The sequence below is a fragment of the Grammomys surdaster genome, unplaced genomic scaffold (assembly GCF_004785775.1).
Source record: "Grammomys surdaster isolate TR1022 unplaced genomic scaffold, NIH_TR_1.0 251, whole genome shotgun sequence".
Taxonomy (NCBI): Eukaryota; Metazoa; Chordata; class Mammalia; order Rodentia; family Muridae; genus Grammomys; species Grammomys surdaster.
The window spans coordinates 293,212-319,729 of record NW_021604692.1 but is presented as its reverse complement, the minus strand read 5'-3'; the positions used below and the strand labels follow the sequence as shown (position 1 = coordinate 319,729).

Genomic DNA, 26,518 nt, shown 5'->3' with positions numbered 1-26,518 from the left:
ACAGGTCCTCTGGTGAATTCCTTTTATGTAGCAAGCTCAGTGTATTCCACTCTCTTATTATTCTTAGTGTGCATGTTCCAAGTTGTTTTGGCCCATGTGTTTCACACTGGGCTTAGGATACACTTAACCAATGTAACCATGTAACAGGTATAGGATACATAACAGACATAACAGGCTACTGGTGACAGTTCAGCAATGTTCAAAGAGCCTCCCACAGAGGGAGAAACTCTGGAGATTCAATAAGAGATTTTCGGTAATGACACCTGAAATGGATTCTGGATGATAAGAATGGTTTATGTGGAGGTAAAAGAAAGATGTATCACAAGGAAACAAAGAATAAGATCTCAAAGTCAGAGACATGCAATCAGAAAAAGCAAGCCATGGAGGCATGCAGATATGTGCCAGACCCACACAGCAGTTGTTAAAATTACCCACGATATTATCTTTATAATGTCTGTCTTCAATGATGGAATCAAGCATAATGTTGCCAAGGCTTGAATTATATATAACCTGAGATCCCTACAGAACTGTGTTAAGAAATCTCAAGCTAGAGAAAAATAGAACATTGAGGTGGCATTATATCGCCATCTAGTGCCGAAAAGGTGATGGCATGTTTGTTTCAGTAAAACTTCAAGTGTAGTACAAAAAACCTTCGAAGCCTTACTTGATTATTGTTGCCCGAAATTTAATTAAAATTTACATGTATTGAAGTCATGGCTTCCATTAGTTCCAGGGAGGAGGGCTTAACCTGCGGTCTGCTCACCTCACCCCCATACTCAATGAGTATGTTTGACTCACTGTAATACCGTGGAAGCACTACCTGGTGTTTGCTTCATGATTCCTAAAGTTTTGCTATTAGCTGTCTTTTCTACTTGGGCCTGTCTTTAGGGAACTTCCTTTAGAAAATTTATCAAATGTCTATTGTATAACCAATTGAAGATCTATCAGTCAACATCTGATCTTAACCAAAAGGACACATTGTGAACTTTAGCGGAATCGTTTCAGAAAAGATAACAGTTCAGGCGGGGATTGCTGCATTGAACACAGTTCGTGAATCAGTGGCATCTTCTCTTTGCAAGCCTGTTACTGCAGACTTCACGGCCCAGCACTCGGGCGTGAGGAAGACCCGCGCTACAGCCTCGCTATCCGGACTTGGCTGATTGAGGGAGGGACGCCCTCACTTTTTGTCTGCGGCTGAAGGCTAGGGACCGCGGGTGGAGCCGCACTACTATGCCGATCTCCAAAGGGGGCGGGGCCTTGCATTGCAGCTCCGGCGCCATGTTGTACGTCATTTCCGCGCGCCAGGGGGTGGTTCTGGAAACCCGCGCTGCTCAGTGCCGGCAGAGTCGGTGCAATCAGTGGAGGGTTCGGTAGAATGAGCGAGGCAGACGGGCTGCGGCAGCGCCGGCCACTGCGGCCGCAAGTCGTCACGGACGATGGCCAGATCCCGGAGGTCAAGGAGGGCAGGTAGGCCGGACCTGGGCTGGGATCATCCCACGGGAGAGAACCCTCCTTATTAACCCCACTTTGACCGAGGAGCCGGGTTCGGACTGACAGGACACATTTGCGGGGCGAGGCCTTGCGTGCACCTGGTTGTCCGCCCTCACGCTGCTGTGGACCCTTTCTGTCCCTCCTTGCCACCCAGCCGCTGGAGCCAACGCCTTTTGCCTTTCTTTAGTTCCGCGCATCTTCCCGACGTGTCCTTGTTGGATCCTCTGATACTCCTGGGACAGCCACCTGACCACACTGCTCTCAGCCTGAGCCTTTCGCGTTCCCCGTTTTTCCACTTTCCTTGAAGAGAAGTCAGAAAAGATGAGGGGTCTCCTTTCTGCGAAAGTCCTCTTGCATCTGCCGTCGCACAGTCTGTACTCAGCGTGGAGTAGAGAACCGACGTGACATTGTTGGCAGTTTTCCTGAGAATTCGGTCTTGCAGGTTTTTGTAAGAGGGACAGTAGTTACTGACAGTAAATCTCTAAAGTTGGCTTTTTCCCCCCAGTCTCTCTGAATTTCAGAATGCTCTGTTAGTTCAAATCTGAAGCATGTTCCTTAAACCCTACTAGAAGACATTTAAAATTCACTTTCCAACTAGTGATGTGAATTTTATACTTTGAACTTCTAGATCAGCCTCAAAGTTGTGGAATTAATTTATATGATAGAAATGTTAGAAACTATTCATTTGGTCACCAGCAGTGTGATTAGGGCGTGTGGTACATGCTAGATGAGAGACAGTCCTTGATTCTGATGATAGGTTTGACTAATGATAAAAAGATAAACAGACAGACATGTTTTGACTTTGGAAAGAGGAGTTTGTAGAACAGCAAGGTCCTAGTAAGGGTCTTGATTAGGGAGACCAGTCATCCTAGGTTGCCTTGAGGTCTCATTTTCTAGGACTCACCTTGGTAAATGTGGGTAGTTTGTGACAGATTGCTCACCCTGTGTGTTGTGGATATTGCTAATTAATTGCTAATGGCCAGTGAGTCTTTAGAATGGATAAGCAAGGAGTGGTCAAACCTGACTGCAAAACTAGGAGAACTAGGAAAGGGTGGCGCTGAGGAGGGCCCTATCCAGGCACTCAGAGAAGTGAAGTGTTTTGAAGCCTGGGCTCCCTGGGACCCTTGGTGGATTGGCCTGACATTTAGAACAGCAGCTTCTGTGACACTTCTGATCCACAGGCAAAGGGGCATATTTATCTTTTTATTTTTTCTTAAAGGTTCCCTGTGGGATTTCTTCTTTAATGGCTACAAATTAGATCCCAAACTGTCTCTTTCCACCTGATCTTTTCCAGTGTCTTACATTTGTGCTTACGCTGTTTTGACTTTGTCCTTTGTAAATGTTTCTTATTTTGTCTCTAGTGATCTGTAATGGTTGCTTTGAAGTGAGTTATAGCCACCCACCTTTCTATACTTACAGTGATAGCATTCCTGTTTATCATTTTCAGCAGTTCTGTATTTTTTCCTTGTAGTCATTTCTAATAGTTTGTCCAATTATCTTTTTTACTAAGGGTGTAGGGTTAAATGTGAATCAGGAAAGTTTTGTGAAGAAATCTGAAAGCTAGGAGCTTAGAGATCCGGCACTTACCTAGTACACCTAAGGTCCTGGGCTTGATCTTCAGTGCAGAAAACTTAAAAAAAGAAAGCATAGAATCTGAAAAAAAAAAGTATAAACAAACAGAATGTTAGAGTAAACTTTAGACTTGCTAAAACCTGCAAACCTAACACAAAATCTTAAACTGACTTAAAACATTAGATCTCTCTCTCTCTGTCTCTGTCTCTCTGTCTCTCTCTCTTTCTCTCTTTCCTCTCTTTCTCCCTCCCTCCCTCCCTCCTTCCTCCTCCTCTCCTTCCTTCTCTCCCTCTTCTCCCTCCCTCTTTCACTCATCTCCCTCCTTCCCTCTCTCCCTCTTCTCCTTCCCTCCCTCCTTCACTCTTCTCCCTCCTTCCCTCTCTCCTCCCTCCCTCCCTCCTTCTCTCCCTCTCCTCTCTCCCTCCCTCCTTCTCTCCCTCTTTTCCCTCCCTCTCTCCATCTCCCTCCCTCTCCCTCCCTCCTCCCCTCCCTCCCTCCTTCTCCCTCTCTCCCCCTTCTCCCTCCCTCCTTCTCTCCCTCCCTCCTTCCTTCTTTCCCTCCTTTCTTCCCTCCCTCCCTCCTTCCCTCCCTCCTTCCTTTCTTAATATTGATTGCATAGTAGAGTATGAATTTTATAGATGACAGCAAGTTGTTGCAATGTCAAAAATCTTAGACACACCTCAAAATAGAGTGGTTGAAACCTTTATTATCAGAAAAAAAAGAAAGGAAACAGATTTTAATAGTGGCAGGGGTACTTTGCAATACTTTGGAAAGTTTCCTAACTTGCAAGAAAAGCCGCATTCACTTTGACAAGGTTATTGAGGTCTTGAGTGTGACACTGAATGATATTCTAGACTGTGAGGATGAGAAGAGTGAGTGAAGGACAGACTGGCTGCTGGACAGTGACTGGGAAGCATCTTTCAGAATTATGCTGTGAGAGTAAATTTTGGGGTTAAAGCTTCTGAATGTCTGAGTGAGCCACACAGCAGGTTTGATTGTTGAATCCTTGTGGAGCACAGTCGAGTGGGGCACCTTAACATGCCACTGTCTGTTAGTTACTGTTTGACCCTGTTTCCCAAATGCTCCAGGACCTTTATTGAAAGAGTAATCCTTACATTGTGAGACTGTCTTTTGAAACACCCTTCTGTCTAGTTCAGTTTGCTTTAGTTTTTAGTGTATGCACGTGTTCAGGAGTGAAGGATACAGTGAGATTTAACAACAGTGTTTTCAATACATTTCTGGAGGTCTAAGTCCAATTTTCCAATTTAAGATGGAGGATAAGAGAGTTAGGATTATAGAGTTTACATCTCAACACTGCCTACGTGTGTCTTCAAATGGGTCTTTTAATTGTTTTTCTGTAATTGCTCAATTAAGACACTAAATTTTTACTCTTTTCAGAGGAAAATGATTCTAGAAGAAAAGAATGTGAAAAAATGAGCAAATTCGAGGTTAGTTACTTTAAAAAATGAGACGTGTTGCTCTTTGGCCTTCATGCTTCCTTGGTTGCTTGCTACTGCATGGATTTGGAGCCAAGAGATTGTTTTTTTCTGCAGAGTTCTCAGTTCATTTTTGGATTCTTGGTGTCTTTTTATCTGAATCAAGGCTCTGTGGCTCTTGAAGGATCTGTGGTCTGGTGTTCACATAGAGGGAGAGTTGGAGAATACTCTTCAAATTTGTCTGTTGAAATGGCAGAGGATTTTGTAAGTTGTGGCTTTTGTCAACACAGTTGTCAGAACAGGTTGCATCACTGTGACTTGTCCTTTCCCATAGAGACTGCTGGCAATTCAGGGTGTCCATGTCCTCAAGGGAGCAAGCATTGCTCTAGGCTCTTCTTAAGAAATTTGAACAAACAAGTTTGTTGCTCAGGATTCACCTGGAAAATAAGTTGCCAGCTTTGTTGATTGTATGAGTATAGGCTAGGACTGTGTGGTGTTCTGAAAATGAAAATAGAGATAAAGGTTAAGCTAAATTATGCAGGTGCACAGTTTGAAGAAAGCCAACATAGAGAAAATCATAGTATTAGAAGTGGACTATCAGTCTCAGGATCAGTAGTGAGGTCAAAAGAGTTAACCTTAGCTAAGAGCAAATAAGTGTGTGCAGAATAAAAGTTCAAGAGTAGTTTGTCTCATTCATGTGACAAGCTTTCTCCATCTCAAGTACTTAGTAGCTACACCTGGTCAGTGCCTACTTTATTTTCATCATCATGGGAGATTTTTCTGGAAAGTCATACTCAGTTCTCATAAAACTTGACCAGCTGGGCGGTGGGGGCACATGCTTTTAATTTTTAATCCTAGCACTCAGGAGGCAGAGACAGGTAGATCTCTGAGTTGGAGGCCAGTTTGGTCTACCAGTTTGATCTATAAAAGTGAGTTTCAGGGCAGCTAGGGCTAGTCAGAGAAACCTTGTTTTGAAAAAAAAAAAAAAACCAAAACCAACACCATCCCCAAAACAAACAAACAAACAAAAAACTTGACCAGCAAAAGTAAAATTACTGGTAGAAGCTGTACAGTGAAGTCTTGGAGCAAGGTCGATAAGATTAATGGTGTCCAGCTGTACCAGGAAAAAGTGATAGGTAAAATGCCCACTCTGAATCCAGAGATCAGAATCTCCAGGTATTCTTTAAAGCTGTGAATATGTTCATTAATGTGGCTCATGTCTTTAAATCTCATCATTTGGGAGGCAGAGGCCGGTGGATCTCTGTTTATTGGAGGCCAGCCTGGTCTACCTGTTGTGTTCCAGGACAGCCATAGCTACATAATAAAGAAACCCTGACTCAAAAAATCAAAACCAAACCAAACCCAACCAAACCCAACCAAACCCAACCCACCAATCCCACCAAAACCCAAAACCAAACCAAAAACCAAACCAAAACCAAACCAAAAACCAAACCAAAAACCAAACCAAACCAAACCCAAGCAAGCATTCAAAACAAAAGCTGTGAAGGTTGTCTTGTTGGAGGAAGTTAAGTTGGGAGCACCCAACAGGGGGGCTTCTAAATATTTTAGCTTTGGTCCTATTAACTGTAAGAGATTAATATTACTAGGTCCCAGGAAATCCTGTCAAGGATCCAGGGATATCACTCAGTCGCAATGTTGACCTAATATGTGAGAGGCCCCCGGTTCCATCACTAAGACCACAGAAAGAAAGAGGGTGCTTACTCAGATCCTGACAAGATGGGAGATGTAGGACATCCTTTACAAGTCATCTTTGGAATTCTGGCTACTTTTCCAGTTGTTGCATTGAATCCTGGCTGGACTTATTTTGGACACAGTTGAACCTTTTATCATGATGTGAAGGGACAGTGACTCAAGTAGAGTGTCATACTCTGAATCAAATTACCAAGTTAAGAGTTTTAAAATATAAGGTACAGGGGCTGGAAATACAGCTTAATGGGACAGGGCATGCTTAGCACGTGCAAAGCTTTTGAGTTCTATTCTCAATACCCTCTTCCTATGTGAGAAAAAGTGTGATAAAGAGAAGTTTGTGTCTGAGGGAGATTAGGAGAATTTTTTATGTTAGGCAATGAAAAAAGAAAACTGTACTTTGGTTAGAATTTTATGCTTGCTTTGGTTAAATGACAACCTGCAACTATAGGTCTGGGATTATATAACATGTTCCTCCATTGGTTCAGATGATGTGGATGATTGTATCAGTGTCCTTTTAAGGACAGGGATATCCTGGTTGGATTGTATAAAGTTCTCTGGGTGCTTTGAATATGTCTCTCTCTGGGATTTTTGCTTTTGCTTTTAAATAGCCATCTTTCTGTCATTGGTACTGTAACCAACCCTACTTTATTGAATGGATACCTCTCAATTTATTTCTATTGTGGTAAAAAGCTTTAGGCTATTAAAAAAAAATCACTTTTGTACAGTTCCCAGGCTTTGGTGTGGCAGTTTGCATAGAGGATTCATTGATTTTGAATTTTTTTTTCTTTAGTGGAAATAAATCACAGAATTTATTTAAAATCTTCAATTTAGTGTTTTTTGTCTTATAAAATGATAGCGTTTTCTAACAATTTACCACTGTACAAATTTATATGTATGTATTTTTGGGGAGGAAGATTGAAATGTAATTCTTGTAACATACAGTTACCATTTTAATGTGTGAAGGTCAGTAGATTTACAGTGTTTTAGTGTTGGCTGGCTACTTTTCATTATCCCATTCGGACACTTTTTACCTATTAAGTAATCGCAAAGTTACACTGTGTGCAAGGAACAAATTCTGCTCACCAGGGATGTCCGTAAGTACATGAGTAGATGAACGTATTTGGGTGTGCACACACACAATACTGACGTACTATGTCACAAATATATGAATGATCCTGAAAGATTTTATGCCAAATAAATGAAGTCCTTCCTCTTTCATAGAGGCTCCTGGATGCCTGGTGTTGTTTTAAAAGAGGTAAATCAGCAATAGTTCACCAGACAGCTCTCCTCAGAGCTGAAAGGCCCTGAGTGAGCAGACACAGACAGTCTGACCAGACATAAAGATCATGTTCCCTGATATGAGAACTGGTTTTGCACACAAGTTGCTTCCACAGTGTAGTGTGCATCTAACTGGGTTGGTGATGGGGTTGGCTCTATGACCAACACCTGTGGAGGACTTCAGAGAAATAGCATCAGGCCCAGTCACATCAGTAGAGGCTTCATGAGTGTGGCCTGTCTAGTTGTCCAAGCCCTGGAGGGGCTGACAGTAGTGAAAAGGACCAACATGGGGTCTGCAGGCTGACACTGAACCAAGAGATCTAGGCAGAATTGCTGGACAAGTGGCAGCTGCTAACAAGTATTAGAATGAAGGATTCTGGGTTAAAGTCACCAAGTTGAGGAGGGAGGTTAAAAACTAAAAATCATATGTTGTGTGGTTCCATTAACATAATTCTTGAAGATACATAGTAGCACCATGACCTTTGTAGTGTTTTATACCAAGGGCTCTGGGTCCAGACATTATCCACTCTACTATTGCTAATGGTGACAGCAGGCCTAGACTCCTTTCTGTTCTGGTGTTCTAGTTTTGGCTATGGCCATTGCCTGTCAAAACTAAAACCCTTCCCTCAGATCTGGTCTGTTAAATATGACTCCTCACTTTTTAAAGTGTATATTTAGGAAAGTTTTCATAAGTTTATGATTTTAGCTTTTTAAAATTTGCTCAAGTTAACTTTTTTTTTGAAAAAAATATTTATGTATGTGTGTATTTGTATGTGTTTGTGTATGAGTGCAGGTGTGTATGTTGCAGGAGATATTTAAAACGGTGGCATTCAATCTGGCCTTTTTTTTTCCCCCCCGGTTTTTCGAGACAGGGTTTCTCTGTGTAGCCCTGGCTGTCCTGGAACTCACTCTGTAGACCAGGCTGGCCTTGAACTCAGAAATTCGCCTGTCTCTGCTTCCTGAGTGCTGGGATTAAAGGTGTGCGCCACCACTGCCTGGCTTAATCTGGCTTTTCTTAATCAGCCACCATGTTCCCAACTAGCCTAGGCCTGCGGCCAGGAGTAGTTGCGGTGCCACTGCTTGGTTCAGGCCATCAGCTTAGGCGACCAGAGACACCAGCCCTGCCACTCACGAGACGCCAGCATGGGAGATGGCTCTGCCAATCTTCCATGCTGTTTCCACATGGCTGGGCTGAGCCCAGAGCATCCCACCATCAACGTGGTACCCGGTAGGAATTAGACTCTAATGTTTAATGATTAACCAAAGGCTTTATATATTTGGTTATGCTCAATAAACAAGATGCTTACAGGTGTTTCCCAATTAACTAACCTAGATATAAGTTGTTACCCAGGACTGCTCTCGGTCCAAGCGTGGTTCTCCACCCTCCTACCTCTGTCTCTCCCTTCTCTTCCTCTTCTCCCTTCTCTTCTTCCTCTTTTCTCCTCTCCTTCCTCTCCTTACTCCTCCCATCTTAGCTCCTCCCAACTTGTGGTAATTTCCTGCTACATGTGTAGGCATCCATGACACAGTGTACATGTAGGTTTTTGACCATTTGAGTTCTGGGGATTGAACTCAGGTTATCAGCCTTGGCAATAAGAGCCTTTATCCACTGTATTACCAGCCTCCGTAAGTTAATCTTAATGTCAAGTGTTTAGTAAAAATTCCAGGGTCATTTATGCAAAGAGATAATGCTTCTACGAGGTTTAGCAAGAGGCTAAAGGTTGTCACTGTTTTTAAACCAGATAAGAATATGTGAGGTGTTCTAGTCACTGCTGTCATTTGTTGGAAAGCTACTCAGATTCCAGAGGTAGCATTTAGACTGGTAAAGCCTTTTGGAATTTTGTTTGTTTTTTGTTTTTGTTTTTAAAGATTTATTTATTCTATGTATATGAATACACTATAGCTGTCTTCAGACACACCAGAAGAGAGCATCAGATCCCATTACATTACGTTACATTACAGATGGTTGTGAGCTGCCTTGTGATTGCTGGAAATTGAACTCACTCTGGGAGAGCAGTCAGTGCTCTTAATCTCTGAGCCATCTCTACAGCCTGCCCTTTTAGAATTTTAACTGCTGAATCCATGTGAATTCCCCAGGAATACCTACCAAATTCCACCAAAGGAAAAAGAAAGATTTCCTCTGATTCCTGAAATGGGGAGGTGCGCAATGTTTTGGAAATTAGGGCCTCAGAGTTGGCATTGCTTCTGTTTCTTTCATGAAAATCTCAGTGCATCCCCACCTGTTTGCTTACCTTCTCTGTATAAGTATGTGAATATGTTTATCACGTTGTTGCAAGTCTTCTCTCCCATCTTTTCTGGGGCAGAATCTTGGCTGATCTTAAACTTAGAATCCTCCTCCTTCAGACTTGTAAGTGCTGGGCTACAGGTTTGTAAGCTGTGCCTGGCTCTTCTATTGCATTTTGTATTCATCAGTTTTGTGAGTTTTTCCTTTGAAATTCTGCTTGAAGAAACAATATTTGGACTATAACTGACCAGAGTATTTTATACAGCTGGAAGATTTTACACAAAGAAATAGTCATGTCTGCCAAGATTGCAAAACTGCTAAAGTTTAACCATGAACTACAAAGCTAGTGACCTTGCAGTGGGGAAACTGGGTGAGCAGAGAGTAACTAGGTGTGTGGTTGTGCTTCAGAGTGGGCCTCCAGAGCAGGCAGGCTTGTCACTGTGTGTGTGGCTGTGCTGATTGTTACTCTGTTTTATTTTTGGCAGTTCCTTTAGTGGCAGAGTTTTCAGAATGACCTTCTTGATGCTGGCTGTGTCCCTTGCTGTTCCCCTACTGGGAGCCATGCTGCTGTTGGAGTCCCCCATAGACCCTCAGAGTTTCAGGTAAGTTCCCAGCAATCTTGAGAAGGGCTCTCGGCTCTCCCACCAAGTGGGGGAATGTGATAGAATCAGTGTGGGTTGGTAATTGGTTATGAGTAGGAGAGCTCCATTTCTTAGGCCTTGAGTTTCATGTTGAATTAGCTATAACTCTGTTTGTGTGAAATTGTCTCTGACATTGTGATAGAAACCAGCTGTGAAAATCAGAGTAAGAAAAGCTTAAGAGTTTGAAATAACTGACCTCAGTTCACTTGAAGTAGCAGAAGCACCCTGTGGTGATTTAAATCACTTTATGTAGCTTTTGTAAGTAACTAGTTTTTAAGATTTGTAATTAGTAATTATATAATTCTGTTAAGTTATAATTCACCATTGGAGGTCTGTGAGAAATCAGTCTATTGTAATTTGAAAAGAAAACCCCTTAACATGCAGTCATGTTTGTGATTGGCAGGGCAGAGTCAGGCTCTTATTGGTGTTTGCTGATATTGAACTTGGGCTGGTTGTAGAAGAGCTGTGTGGTTTGGCCTGGAGAAAAGGGAAGGTAGGTTGAGATTTTCATGAAGGAGCTCTCTCAACTCCCTGAGCCTCTGTTTTCCCAATCATTTTGCAGCATCTACCTCTAGAAATCAAAGGAAATCCTAGTTCTTCTATTTGGATGAATTAAGTTTGACAAATTCATATAAGGAATTCACATAGATTCTATAGTAGCAAAACTTCAAATCATCATACCAAAAGCCTTTCAAGAGTCTTGGTTCCCCTTGGAGACACTAGTGGGAGTTTATTTTAGATGAGTTAGTACTTCATGTAAAGTTTTAAGGACTTAATACAAGAACTTTGTCTAATTATGAAGTGAAGGTAATATATACAACTGAATAATTTATTGGTGTTTTGTATATAAAAATTAAGGTTTTATATTGGATTCAGTTCACTAAGAACATGTTCGACAGCTAAGGTATGGGCCCACCAGACTTCAGAGATGAGAGAGGACACATTTCTGATCCTAGATGGACCTGTTGGCAAGAGTCACTTTTTTTGTTAGATTTAGAATTACTGAATGATCTGTGTGTATGTGTGTGTGTGTGTGTGTGGGGGGTGTATGGATAGAGCACTTGCTAGCCAAGTGCAAAGATCCTTGATTTGATCCCAGCACTGTAAAAATCAAAACCAGAATAAGGACTGACTACAAATAAAGGTGCGTACTGCTGTGGAAATGAGATTAGCTTGCATTGTATGATCCGGAAGAAATGCTAGCCTCGTCAGACTGGATGATTGTGCAGCTGATGTTACTGCGTAGCGAGTAGGAAGACAAAGGCCTGTTCTTCAAAGCCACCTTCCTTTCCTTTATGAAAGAGGAGCATGTTGAGCTGCATATCTGACATCTTAATGACAGAGTCTTTGAGGATACATTTGACAGCATGGTGAGATGTGAGCAGAATGGCGGGGCTGTCCGAGTCGTCATATGTGGTTGGTGGAGGAGCAAAAAAGCCAGCATGACCTTAGTGATGTCAGCTGCAGAGAAATGAGGCATTTGGGGATGTGTGAGTTAGAGAAAGTTTTCCATAAGCCTGTCTTAGAGTGAGCGCTCTGTGGTTTTAGACCACTCAGGTTATTCTCCCCAGTGCGTATGTGGGACATGGCTTTTCTTCTTCCCCTGTAAGTGGAGGTCCTACTTGGGTTTAATTTTATATGCTTCTTGTAATACTGATTCTCTCAGTCTTCCCAAACCCATCTTCCCTCCCTCCTTCCCTCTCTTCCTCCCTCCTTCTCTCCCTTTTTTCCTTCTTCCTTCCTTTGACAAGGTCCAACTTAGTATCCCAGCCTAGCCTGGAAACCGATTCTTCTGCCTCAGCTTCCTGAGTGCTGGGATTTCAATGTGGGCTACACACTAGTTTCTCTTACCTTTTGGTATCCCTGCTTATTTCTAAAGGCTGCTCTTTGTTTTATTTTTGACCCTCTGAGTTTTGAGTTTCATCCTGGTAGCAAAATGTGTACTTCTGAAACATCATTAGTTTCAGGTGCTGGTGGAATTCATCCTCCTGATGGTCTTTAAAATGGTAGGAGCAAAACCTATTCTCCAAAACTTTGCCATCTCTTTAATCTTAAATTTGACTTTGATTGCTAAGTATATATTTAAAATGCCTATAAACACCCATATCCTTCTATGGAAAAGAGTCTTTTTGACTGTTTCTAAGTAGAAACTCAATTGGCTTTCTAGGCCTTATGAAAGGTAAACTGAATTGGCAAGGATCTCTTCAGATGACATGCTACAGGATAATGTCCTGGATGTGGACATTTGTGTGAGACAAACTCAACACACTTAGATTTGACAAAGCTAGCAGAGGGATTTAATAAGCTTTATTGTAGAAAGAACAAAACATAATCCTGGCTGAAAAACCACCACAACAAAAAGATAAACAACTGGACATAAACAGTACAGCTACAGAATTAGCAAGGGTGAACAAGTGTCACTGGCTTTAATGAGTACCTGTGGCCTGACTAGCCAGCTAAGACACTAAGACATTGGGCTTCTTGGTGGTTGTCCCTTGCTGCCAACTACTATCAAGAGGACCTTGCTTGCCAGCTCTTTCCATTTGCATCCAAGTCTGACTGTCCCTGTCCTCTGTTTCCTCCACCCCTTGAGACATGGTCTCCTTTTGTAGCCCAGGTTGGCCTCAAGCTTGTGACAATATCCAGCTTTAGCCCCCAGAGTGCTGAGATGATAGGCATGAGCCACTTATTGCTGGCTCTATATTTTCTTGTTTTCTTCCTACTGAGATTGTTCTCGGGTTGCCTGTGTGCAGGAAAAAGCACATTAATACTTCTTGAGGACTTCCCGAGTGGAAGAATTTAAACCAAGGTGGGGAGGGTTGAGTGTCTCTGGCATTGGCTTTATGCTCAAACATAGTTTGCTTTACATACTTAGCTTGGTGGTTGGACTTGCCAGAGTCAGAACTAAATTCCTTAGCCAAAGCAGGCAGGCTACATACTGCCCCACCTGAAGTTTCTTGGTTAAGCTGAAAGGGTTTGACTTTATGGCTGGTGGAATGCCACAGTTGAGAGCCAGGGCAGAGGGTAAGAGAGAATTTAATCTGAGTGTGGTGCTGACTCAGAAGTGGCACTAGGGAGTAAAGTGCACATTCTCACACACACCCCCTCCCCCAGTCCCCTTGCTTCTGCTCACTCATGATCAGGCCAGAAAACTGCCTTGCTGAATGGTAAGGTTGTGGGGAGGTTAGGAAATAGTTCTCTTCCTCCTTAGCAGTGTGCATATGCCTGTTGGCCATGGTCTTGGGATATAGCAGAGGGAAGCAGGAAGGGATTCCTGGTCTACACAACATCCCTTCTAATGGGACCAGACAGTAAATACACCAGAGAAACAAATCCAGAAGTTGGTGAGCCAATGATAAGTACAATGGGAAGATTAGAGCAATACAGGGCCAGGCCCAGGCATATTTTAACTTGGGTGCTCAGAATAGGCTTCTCCAAGCAGGAAAGAAGAGCTTATGAGACAGTTAATGTTAAGGACCAAAAATATCTGGTACCAAAGACCCTACAAGGGTCAGGGGCTGGGATGAGGAACAGAAGAAACGACAAAATGGGAGAGGTAACAGGACTAGACTGGGCAGTGCAGGGCCAGCCTGGGCAGCATAAGAGGTTAATCTAAGGACTTTGGTTCTGAGTGAGACGGAGCATTTGCATCAATGGGCAGATGCTGTGATGAGAAGTGGGGTTCTTGATTGAGAATAGACTGTAGGGATGAAGAAACAGAGGAAAGAAGATACTAGCCAGGGCAGAGAGGCAGCAGAGAACCTGGGAGGAAGGTGCAATCATGTCTCTTTAAAAGTGGCCTCAGCAGTAGCTGGCAGCTATGGCACTTTTGCCTGTGGATGGGAATGAGTTGTGAGGAAAGTTGCTGGACTTAACTTTGGGAGGGGAGGATGGTCTAGGGCTGAGAGCAGTGTCATGAGCACTGGAGGCTAGTCCATGACTGGCTTCCTTTCTTACCAGTACATGTGAGACAAGAAGGTAGTCAGCTGTGGAAGGTCAACAGGCTTCCCTCCATGTCAGGCAGACAGTACTAGCTAGAGAACTAGTTACAGGGCTGTTTGCATCAGAGATTGTGAGGATGTTTAACTGTCTTGAGGCCCTAGATGGTGATGAGACCTTCTGGATGTCTGGGGTATGGGGACTTGCAATGTTTTTGTTAATTATTTCCTGTTATAATTTTTTCTGATATTCTTGAATTTTTCCCCTTTAACCTTTAATTTTCTGGCATTCAAGAATTTGGGAATGTGTTCTGTGTGTCAAAACAGGGAGTTAGACATGCCATGGGTCCTCGGGAAACATTTTTCTTCATAAATTTTTATACACAAAATACTGCAATTGTGTTCTTTTACAGCTTCAAAGAACCCCCTTTCATGTTTGGTGTTCTGCAACCAAATACGAAGTTGCGACAAGCAGAAAGGCTATTTGAAAACCAACTTAGTGGACCAGAATCCATAGTAAATATTGGGGGTAAGTAAACCAGGAGACCTGTAGAGTACCCTTGGCTGATTTCCAGGCTGCCATTGTTGTTCGGGGTGGTGGGTTCTATGAGAGTATCTGCAATGGTACCCAGCTCCCAGGTAGGGGAGCTCTGGGCTTGAATCTCACCTGTGAGCATCTCCAGGGAGCAACTCTCTCTCTAATTCTCTGTTTGATTTGCATTCCATTTTTGTATTTGTTATTGTTGTTTTGTTAGTTTGTTTTGTTTTTCAAGACATGGTTTCTCTGAGTAGTCTTGTCTGTTTTGGAACTTGTTCTATAGAGCTGGTATTAAACTCAGAGATTTGCTTGCTTCTGCCTCCTGTGTGTTAGGATTAAAGGTGTATACCACCACTGCCCAGCTGCACTGGGTGATTTTGAGTTAATTTTTACAGAACACTTTGTTGTGCTCAGTATTGTAAGGAGGCAAAAGGCAAATGCAGATACTGACATTGAGTTCATCTATTTAATTAGGTAGGTGTTATTTGATAGCACCCTAGTTCTTTGCTTACATTATCTTTGTTTTGCACAGGTTTAATTTTGAACAGTAGAGGCTCTTAGTATTTCCACTGAACTTATCCATCTCGGGATGGGTTTTCTGAAAACAAGAATTGGGGCTAATGTAAATGGTTGATTCTGCAGCCAGGCAGTAGGCATTTTGTTGTTGTTGTTGTTCATTAGAATGAGAATTAAGCTTAGTATTGAAAGGACAGAGTTAATGAGATGAGCAAACCTGGACTGGGATGAGGATTTCTGAGTGGCAGCTTTGACATGCTGCAGCCCTGAGTCTGTTCACATTACCTGGCAGTGACTATGGACATTCTGTGCTGTGTATTTAGTTTTGTTTCTCAGCTGGCCAGGGCCACTGCTGCACAAGTGTTTGACAAATTCTTGTCCTTCACCTGTTTTTTTCCCTCAAGACCCATGGCTGCTCATTTCTGCAGCTGTTGCTTTGTTATATGGCTTGTGAAGTAAATATTTTTCCAGTAAGAGTAAATACTTCATGATAGAACTTCTGTTTCTCTTGAAAGATCTTGGCATTTGTTGGTAAGTTTCATCAGTTCTGGTGAGGAGCCAACACTGTTGTTTCCACTGGAACTTCTAAGTGTTGCTGCCTTAGTGAGTGCATCTATTCTGCCTTTCTCCATATTGAACAGCTGTGTACTGGGTGACATTTCTGGTGAGGACCCAAGGCGACCTCTCTGCTTCTGTTCTTGTGGATGTGAGGCATAAGTCGGCCCCCAGACACCTGCTAATGCTGCAGCAGCATTGTGTGGATGGTGTCCTGGGGGAGACTGGCAGGTGCTGCCTGCCTCAGGACAAGTGCTAGAGAGCAACCATCAATTAGCATACATTATCTGTTTTCAAGTGAACCATTTTTAAAAATGTTTTTCAGCAATTACGGTATTTTCACTAACATCAACACTTTTAGTAGCAATAATGCAGAGATCCTTTCTAGACAGTGAGTTTTGAATAGGGGTCCAAGATGGACCACGAGAGTGCTTTAACCTCTGCGTTATAAAACCTGCTTTGTTAACTCTGTCAGAAATGTTCAGAATGGTTTCAGTTTTGTATATTTATTATTGTTCTTTGATAATTTCAAACACACATATATTTTTGTCATTTTCACTCCCTCACCCTCTTTCACTCATTTTCACTTTGTTCTTCCTACCAAGTCATCCATTTTCACATCCTTCTGTTTTGTTTTTTTTGTTTTTTTTTTTTTTTGGTTTTTCGAGACAGGGTTTCTCTGTGTAGCCCTGGCTGTCCTGGAACTCACTCTGTAGACCAGGCTGGCCTCGAACTCAGAAATCCGCCTGCCTCTGCCTCCCAAGTGCTGGGATTAAAGGCGTGTGCCACCACCGCCCGGCTTTTCACATCCTTCTGTTTGTGTTTTTATTTGTTACCTTTTAAATGACCCACTGAGCTTAAATAGGGTTCCTTGCAAGAGTATACATGGGGTTTATCTACTGGAACATGGGCAGAATAACTGGCTGTATCACTGAAGAAAACTACTCTCCTCCCTCAGCAACCACTAATTGCAGTATATCCTCAGGGAGTTACTCATGAGCCTCTCTCTCCCTAGTCCATGATGAAATATTGACAGATCCCTTCCTGTGCAGGTAACCGTAGCTTCTGAGTTCACGAATACAACAGCCATGCTACATGTGTTTCACAGCACTCTTCCCCATCCTGTGGCTTGTACATTCTTTCGATTCTCCTCTTCTGGGATGTTTCCTGAGCCTTGAAGGGACAGTGATATGGACGTCTTCTGAGGGTTGAACACTTAGCAGTCACTTATCCTCAGTGACAATTTGACCAGTTAAAATCTGCATTCGCCATCGCCCACTGCAGAGAAAAGCTCTGACCAAGGCTGAGGGCAACACTAATCTATGTGTACAAACATATGTATTTAGAAGGCAGTATGTCACCATTTGTAGTTAGCAAAACTGTAGTTGCTTCCCCTCTAGGACTTCTAGCTTCTCAGCCTTGGGCTTTTGTCAGAGCCAACTATTTTTAATAATGGAACAAAAAGTAGAGATGTTACTTATCAGAATGGGCATCGGGTTCAACATGCAGGTTTGCCTTCTCACTGCTGTCGTCCAGCAGAGTTGTGCTACCATTCCCACTGTCTGTTTTAATTAGGGTTCATTCTTAGCATTGTATACTCTGGATTTGGACAGATTTGTAGTGCCATCATGGAAGATATTTTTACTGTCCTAAAATTTACCTGTGTTCTCCTTCCCTCTTTAACTTTTGGCTACCAGTGACTTACATTTCTGTGTTGTTTGCCCTTTTCAGAACCTTGTAGCATTAGAATCATACAATCTTTTCAGGTGCCTTTTGCTTCTCTGTTTGTAGATAGTGGTCTGTGATTTCCCTTAGTGTCTTTAGGGCAGTACAGAAGTTGTAACTCGTAGAATAAGTTAAGAAGTATTATTTCAGCTTCTGTCTTTTGAAGCAGATTTTAGAGATTTGGCTGTAATTTGTGTTTTTTTTTATTTTTTATTATTTTATTTTTTGGTTTTTCGAGACAGGGTTTCTCTGTGTAGCCCTGGCTGTCCTGGAACTCACCCTGTAGACCAGGCTGGTCTTGAACTCAGAAATCCGCCTGCCTCTGCCTCCCAAATGCTGGGATTAAAGGCGTGCGCCACCACCGCCTGGCTTGGCTGTAATTTTGTAAGGTAGAGTTTACCAGTGAATCAGCTCACTGGGGACTGGTACTTTTTGTTGTGCTATTGTTAATTATTGATTCAGTTCTTTTTTCTTTAACACGTAGGTCTGTTCATATTTCTCTTTTTCTCTATTTCTCTTTGTACAGCTTTGGTCAGTGTCATCCTTCAAGGAAGCTTCAGGGTCAGCCCCTATAATTTTGTTACTTTAATTTTTATTTTTAATTTTCTGAGACAGGGTTTCTCTTTGTAGCCCTGGCAGTCCTGGAGCTTGCTTCGTAAACTAGGCTGGCCTCGAACTCACAGGTTCGTCCACCTCTACCTCCTTGGTGCTGAGACTAAAGGTGTGCGCCACTCCCACTCCCTACCCCTTACCTGCTGGCTTGTTTCTTTAAATTTTAAGTGTTTAAAATTTTTTCATACATCATTCACCGTCATTTTCAGAATTGCTATTTTCTTTCTGGGTGTTAAAATATAACTCAGCCTTTTAGAAGATGACAGTGTGGTCATAGCTCTTAGCCAACCTTTTAATGATCTTTTCCCTTTTTGTTTTCATAAACAGATGTGCTGTTTACTGGCACAGCAGATGGCCGAGTTGTAAAACTTGAAAATGGAGAAATAGAGACCATCGCCCGGTTTGGTTCAGGCCCTTGCAGTAAGTTGATGGAACTTCATTTGGAAAGCTGTCATTGTCACTTTTGGAGATCTGCTGACTGTTTGGCAGATAGGACATGCTGTATGTTGCCTCCATTTTTTTTTATTGCCAGATATCTGGCCTTGGAGTGTCCAGTTGGGCAGTGGTCATGTACTTCCTGGTGCCACATCCTCTCATCATCCCACTCAGTTTCTGGTTGCCTTCCAGGAACTTCAGCTGTTAATGACTGTGGATGTGGGTGCTGCTTTATATAAAGGTGGAAGCTTCATGATTGTCCTGAAATTCTTTAGTATTTAGTAGCTCCTCAGGGATTTCAGTCATGTTACTCAAGCCTCATTCAAGCTTTGGAAGCATGAGCAGAAGAATCCACTGCTTAAAAACTGGTCCATAGGATTCTTACCGTTTTTTATTAATTGACTCACTGTAAATATTTTATTTATTTATTTATTTATTTATTTATTTATTTATTTATGATACTCTGGGTGGAATCTAGGACCTGATGACCAGGCAAGTATTTTACAACTAGGGTACACAGCCTAGTTATCATTTTTGATAACTGGCATGTTTTATAAAAATGATGTTTCATTTAAAAATCAAAACAGCATAACATACAAAACCAAAATAAATCATTTGTGTCTTTAGTGATGTCTGTGCTGACATTTAATGAGTACCTTTTCAGGCATCTTTGTATACCCATGCTCATCTTAAGATTTCCTTCTTTAGTCCTTTCCACCCCACTTAGTAGCACCTGTACTCAGCACCCACTTTGAGCACTGGACAGTAGGCACCCCTTGTGGTGCAGTAGCGCTTGCAGTAAGTACCCCATAGTGAGCACATTTTGTGAGTATACGCTGTGGTAGCCCCTACATTAAGTACCGATGTTGAGCTCCTTGCAATGACCTTCAGCTAAGGCAGGTCAGATGCTAACCCTGTGGTCTCTTTGCTCTGTCCAGCATGGTGTCTGTTTAGGGAGGTATGAAGAGATACCTGGACACTGAAGAGGGCACAGGTAGAGTCTTGGAGCAGCCGCCGATTCCTATCGTTTATCTTCCTAGAAACCCGAGATGATGAACCTGCCTGTGGGAGACCCCTGGGCATCCGGGCAGGGCCCAATGGGACTCTTTTTGTGGTTGATGCATACAAGGGACTGTTCGAAGTCAATCCTCAGAAACGTATGTTACATCTTGTTTCTTTGATATTTTCCAATCTTTCAAAGAGTATCCACATAAAGCAGATTTAATAAAATTGTTTAATATAGTCTTCAGGCAACTGCAATGTTTTCTTACTAAATAATGCCCCAAGTATTGCCCTCAGATACTGTGTTAGCCACCAGAGAATTGCCTTTCTGTACTTGCTTTGGTTTCCACCCAGTTATTCTCAGGCATCTGTGTTTTAGCTTCTGCCTCTCAGAAGGGTTATTTTGTAAACATCACTCCCCATCCTCTCGTCTGAGAATCCCCCCCCAACCCTTAGACAATTCCCCCTCTTTTCTCTCCTGTGACTGGTCATACTACTATCAGAAGTGGTGTTATAGTATGTGCTGTGTTCTCTCTTCATGGGGCTAGACCATGGGCATTGCACATTGTCCACGGCTTTCTGTTGGTTATGTCTAGGGAGGTTACTCAGACTCTCTGTTCCTGTTTTTCCATATAGCACAGAAGATTAATAGTGGATCTTCCCTGTGGATTCTTGCATAGGGTTAAATATAGAGTATATAGAAATCTTGGCACTCAATATACGTCCTTTCTGTTATTTGAGTTTTGAGTTTTGAGCTGGAAGGTCTCATTGTATTACCCAAGCTGGCTTCCAGTTATCGGGTTCAAGCCCTTCTCTAACCTTTACTTCTCATACCTAGAACTGCAGTATGTGCTCATTCCTGGCTAGTTTGAAAACCTCACTATTGTTGTTGCTTAATGTAAAAGTGGATAAATGGAATACTTGATGTTGTATTCTGCCAGGCTAACAGATAGATACTTCCACATATTATTCTTAATAGGTTTTTTTTTTTAATTTTGTTGATCTCAATTAAAGAATGTATTCCTAAAGCTGGTAACTAGGGGGAAAAAACCTCACTGAGGGATAGAAAAGCTCATTTTAGTTTTTTTCTCTTGACATCAGTTGTGTTGATTAACATTGTGAAATTAGCAAGAAACAAATTCCTCAAGTGACAGCAAATCTTTTTTTTTTTGTAACTTCAGGTTCAGTGAAACTGCTGCTATCCTCTGAGACTCCCATTGAGGGCAAGAAACTGTCCTTTGTGAATGACCTCACTGTTACTCGGGATGGGAGGAAGATTTATTTCACGGATTCCAGCAGCAAGTGGCAGAGACGAGACTACCTGCTTCTGGTGATGGAGGGCACTGATGACGGGCGGCAAGTGGTCCTTCCGCCTTTCTTTCAGTTAGGGGATTGGCCGCAAGCGATAGCAGCAGACCTTGTTTCTGCTGGAAGCCGAAGTAGGGTCTTAGCACAGTGTGCCAGTGCCTAGGAATAAGACCTTAGTGGCTCAGGATGGTCTCACTTCCTCAGGGGAAATAAAATGTAGTCTAGTCATAAGGGTGGTTCTGGACAGAGTGGGTGAGGTCCACCAGTGGGCTTAGGTTTCAGGCCATAAAGCCTGGTGTTCTGGCTCGTACTGTGCTGTCCTAGTTTTCTGGTCACCAAGGGGATACTGGATTGGCTGTAGACTGGGAGGATCCTTACTAGCCAGCCTGGGACCACAGCCACATAGATTGACTTGGGCACTTCTCTCTTGTGACTGTTGTATTGGGCCTTCCACAGCCTGTTGGAGTATGATACTGTGACGAAAGAGGTGAAGGTTTTGTTGGACCAGTTGCAGTTCCCTAATGGAGTTCAGCTATCTCCTGAGGAAGACTTTGTCCTGGTGGCAGAGACAACCATGGCCAGGATACGAAGGTATGAGTGTGGTGTGGATAGAGCTATCAGTTTTTCTCCGGAGCTTGCCATGGCCTGTGGTAGGATAGACGTGAGGCAAATGGATATTTTAGATGCTTCACAGCCCCGTCTATGTAATGATGAGAAAGTTGAAGTTAGACTAGGCTTACTTATGTCTCAGCCTTTGCAAGGGTTGCACAGTACAGTGTGCCTTGATTTCATGCCACCAGCATAGCCTGCAGTCTATTTCCCTGTAAGGTAGGTTCTTTCTGCCCGTGTAGTCCTTAAGATGTCTGTCAGTAGCTTTGCTTGCATTCATGACAGACACATGTATAGTATTTTCCATACATATATTTGAACTAAGACCAGTTTTGTGCTTGGCTAAAAACTTTTCCTTAAATTTTTTTCTATTTCTCATTGTCTACTTGGGCATGTTTTTCAGAGTCTATGTGTCTGGCCTGATGAAAGGAGGGGCAGATATGTTTGTGGAGAACATGCCTGGATTTCCTGACAACATCCGGCCCAGCAGCTCCGGCGGGTACTGGGTTGCCGCTGCAACCATTCGTGCTAACCCTGGGTTTTCCATGTTGGATTTCTTATCTGACAAGCCTTTTATTAAGAGAATGATTTTTAAGGTAATTATGAAAATTAATTCCAAAAAGCAAGATGGAAATGAGTCTTATGGTCTGTTTCTACTGAACTGACTAGTTCTCAAACTTCCAGGTATAGATAGACTATTTGGTACTGTCATACCTACATTTAAGCATATTTTTGAGTTCACACAAAGGTATGAACATGTGTGTGAAGACTTGATTTCAACCGTAGGGTTAGTCCTCTGGAGTTATCTACCGTGTTTTGTTAAACAGGGTCTCTCATTTGGGGTTCATCAGATAGGCAGGGCTGCTTAGCCTTTGAGCCCCAGGAGTTTGCCTGTTTCCATGTCCCTAGCACTGGGCATGTACTACCACTTCTGTCTCTTTACCTGGATACTTGAGTGGGAAGCACTTTGCTTACCAAGGGAATTCCCTAGAATTATAAACGGACTGTATTCTTTAGCCTATACTGGAAGTTGAAGCATTTGTGCCCTGCCCTTGTCTCCTCCTATTTTCCTTGATTCTGAGTATTTTGTCATTTCACCCTCCTGACTTCAGAAGCCACACCTTACCAGATTCCTCAGAGGCAAAGCTAGGAAATGCAAGCAAATGCTTACATTTAAAATTTATTTATCATATCAATTTTTATTGGATATTTTATTTACATTTCAGATGCCATCCCCTTTTCCCATTTCCACTCCCTAGAAAACCCCTATCCTATCCCCCCTCCTCTTTTTGCTTTTATACCATTTTAATTACATGCATGTATTAAGGTCAGTTCTAGGTTGAGGGTCTAGCAATACTACAATAGATGCAAATAGTCAAGGAACAAACAAGACAGTAAATACAAATAGTCAAAGAACAAGCAAGGCATTAAACACAATTACGTGAATACTCCCGTGATCACTGTTTCTAAGAGCTTATCAGAATGACCAAAATATCTGAGCCAACTTCCCTGTCCTAGCCCAAAGTCATTTTCATGTCTGAAGCCTACTTCTTGTTCTAGCCAAAAATTTAGATTCCTACTTGAAATTACTTCTTTGTTCTAGCCTAATGTCCGATTCCTGACTGAAGCCTACTTCCTTGTCCCTGGCCAATGTCATATTCTTGCCAAGCAGCCCATTTCCTTGTCCTTGGCCCATGTCAGATTCTTGCCAAGTGGCCCCAAAGGCTCTCTGCCTCTCCCCCTTTTTTATTTCATTAACAAGACTGAGCCTGTCTTAGGTCATTCTGACAAGAATGCCTTCCTTACCTGTCATGGTATATGCATTATCAAAAGCAATGCACCTCTGTCTTAAGTTGGTAAGGCTCTTTGCAGAATCTTACCCGTCCTTGGCTTGCCAGCCTGTTAATTTAATAACTCCATCTGGGGGTATTGTATATTTAAATTTAAATGCCATAGTTTATGCAAACTATCTTTAGTATATCTAAACCCTATGGGCTTTATTTAGGTTTTTTGGTTCCCTTCATCTTTGTACCTTCTTTGTCTAGCAGTGAGATACCTGGATCCCCTTATCCTGCATATATTTCCTTAGTTTTTTAGATAGGATTTTACTAATTAATTGCCTAGATTTGACTAGAACTCACTTTCTACCTCTCTAGTGCTGGGGTTACAGATGTGCCACCATGCATAGACGTGTTTACTATTTAATCAGTTCCTCCAAGTACAGCCATACTATAGCCATTGACACCATCTGAGGAGACACTGGCTTGGTTCTAGACTCTACACAGGGTTGCTCCTTTCCAGTGTCTTTCTTCAGTGCCAGAAATCCTCCATGAGATTTCTCTCCTTGAACTTTTTATGAGCCTCACAATACTACACCTGTGGGGTAGCTGTGCTCAGAGGTGCTTAGCTCTGTGCAGGGGCATGCCAACAGGGACTGCAGACCAAGCTTCAAAGAAGATGGCAAAATTGGCTTGTTAAGAGGTGATATTTTTATGATGGACTTACTGACATAACCTTCCTAGTCCCTTTCTGAATGTGAAAGACTTTTAAAACTCTATTATTTGCCTTTTCCACTCCTTGAATATTTGTAGAAGGTTCATGACTTACTTTGGTTAAGCTGTACTGGTTTTGACCCAGTGTTCTGGCAGGCAAAAATGGTTTTCACCTTGACTTCAGTGTAGTGATCTCTTGGATCTCTTGCATTTCTCTGTGAATGGCTATGCCATTGCTGTCTCTGTGCAGACTTAACCTTGGTCTGATCTGCATGAGATTAAGAGCCATGGTTCTGCTCCTGCCCTATGGGAACCTCCCTGACCAAAGAACGCTAGACTATTCTGAGGTGATGAGAAGTTGTGTGGTCAGTTTGCTTGCAGTCAGAAGGTAAGCTCTACTCCCTGATATTCTCCTTCCAGCTGTTCAGTCAGGAGACATTGATGAAGTTTGTGCCACGATATAGCCTGGTCCTAGAAGTCAGTGACAGTGGTGCCTTCCGGAGAAGCCTGCATGATCCTGATGGACTGGTGGTCACCTACGTGAGTGAGGCTCATGAACATGATGGATACCTGTACCTGGGCTCCTTCAGATCTCCCTTCATCTGCAGACTAAACCTCCAGTCTATTTAGCCAGCCCAGCAGCTACCCCCACTGCGCATGCCAGGAATCATCACACTCAGTCACATAGGTCTGGAAGGAGCCATGGACATAGCTCTGTCCCTGTGTTCTTGCTAGTCCTTGGAAGTGTGGGAGTAGCTGCTGCAGCCTAGGGAAGGTATGGACCTTACTCATACCTTCTTCCAAGAGGTACCTCTCACCTGGACTTGATGTCACTTTTAGGGGGAAATAGTGTATCTGCTATGGGGAAGACAAATCATGGAAAGCCATTTCTCTTTTTAAAAAATATGTTAAGTACAAGAATTCTCTAGTATTTGGAACATTTAATACACTTGGGGTTTAGGGCTCAGGGTTTGCTGATTAAAGCAGGAGATGAGCTGTGCAGGGATCTTTGTATTGCCATTGGCTCTAACTGCCACCGTCTGTATCTTCATTCTACAGTGGGGTCATGCTTTTGGGGATGGTGTGGCGGGGTGCCATGGAAATGGTAATGCATGTGTTGAGGCAGGGATTATGCAAGCTGAAACTTGTTCTCAGGGGCCATGTGAGATGTGTGAGAATACCTGGACTTCTGGTATTCCTCCCCAGTAAAGGGGTGCTCTCCCACTCTCTACAAGCCTCTTTTCATGCCAGAGAGTTTTCAAGACCCCCATTTTAGTGGCCAGGAGGATTTCATTGGGCTTCTTTCTGACTGTCTTCTCCACTGGAATTGGGTGACCTAGCGAGATTGTACCCGCACAGGGGTGTTTTACAAATGCCCTTTTATGGCTTGATTCCTTTTAGACCTACAGATGTGATTAGTGAACTGTTGATGTAATGTTTGTGCTAATGTAATAAGCTCAAAGTTGCTTATTTCTTGGCAAGTATGTTTATACACTGGTCTAAATTTTGATAATAATAAATCATATTAAACCCACTTTTCTGCTGGTTATTCCTTTTGGTAAACTGGCCCAGGAGTTTCTTCTCTACTTTAATTACTGTCTTTTTCTGCTTTAATGCCTTAACAGTGTCAGTGTGAAACCTCTTTTGGTAATGGTATTATTTTAGGGCAAGACAGCCATCTAATTTGCTTAGAAGTGGAGCTAGGGGACCTCTCAGAATACCAAGGGTCCTCAAGTGGCATTTCCCAGCTTTGATTCATCCCAAGTATGTTGTTGGCTTTCTTGGCACTGTTTCTTTTCTCCTTGGGTTTGAGAATGCTGAAGAGATTGTGTCTCTGGAAGTATTTGAAATGACTTGACAGAAACAGTAGTTTGAATAGTTAATGATATAAAAATTGAAAAATTGTCCCTAGCTGAGGTAAATGAAAACCACTGGCTGCTCCTCCTCTCCCCACATTGCTCGTGTTCAGCTGGAGAAGTGGCTGAGTTGTCACCTCTTTGTGACTGGCTTTGTAGAGGTAAAGCAGCAGATGTATAGTAAGATGGGCTTCAGACCAGTGAGTGCAACCCGTTTCCATCAGCTAAACAACTCTCAGTACTGTTTATGGAACTTCATAGTAAAGAAAATTTAACAGTCATGTAAATACTTTTCATAGCACTGATAAGCCTCATCCCTCAGATATGCATGAATAGCTGTGCAGTACCAATAAGTCTATAAGAACTCTGCATGTCCTGAGCCTATAAGTTGACTGTCAGGTTTTTTTGAGAAGAAAGTTTTGCCTTTGGGCCTAAATTCTCACTGGTAAAGTTATTATCATTGTCATTGTCATTATCATTATTATTATTGCAGTTTTAGCAAAGGACTCTTGATTTTTGACTCAGCTGTGCTTTCAGCTCCTAAGTGTCACTTCCTGTG

At 42.5% G+C, this 26,518-nt stretch overlaps 1 protein-coding gene across 1 annotated transcript; it reads left to right on the top strand.

The window, feature by feature from the left end:
- Positions 1 to 1,293: 1,293 nt before the first annotated feature.
- Apmap (adipocyte plasma membrane associated protein) lies at positions 1,294 to 25,637 on the top strand. Its single transcript, XM_028774941.1, has 9 exons — positions 1,294 to 1,467; positions 10,218 to 10,334; positions 14,725 to 14,840; positions 18,585 to 18,677; positions 19,733 to 19,849; positions 20,876 to 21,050; positions 21,459 to 21,593; positions 22,015 to 22,207; positions 24,524 to 25,637. The coding sequence occupies exons 1-9, from the start codon at positions 1,376 to 1,378 to the stop codon at positions 24,731 to 24,733; spliced, it is 1,248 nt and encodes a 415-aa protein (XP_028630774.1). The 5' UTR covers positions 1,294 to 1,375; the 3' UTR covers positions 24,734 to 25,637.
- Positions 25,638 to 26,518: the final 881 nt, after the last annotated feature.

Excerpts from the sequence above, each read along its gene's own strand:
- Apmap (XM_028774941.1), top strand. The coding sequence starts at position 1,376 with ATGAGCGAGGCAGACGGGCTGCGGCAGCGCCGGCCACTGCGGCCGCAA. Across the intron at positions 18,678-19,732 it reads GTTTGGTTCAGGCCCTTGCA|AAACCCGAGATGATGAACCT; the intron begins GTAAGTTGATGG and ends TTATCTTCCTAG. Across the intron at positions 21,051-21,458 it reads GAGGGCACTGATGACGGGCG|CCTGTTGGAGTATGATACTG; the intron begins GCAAGTGGTCCT and ends GGCCTTCCACAG.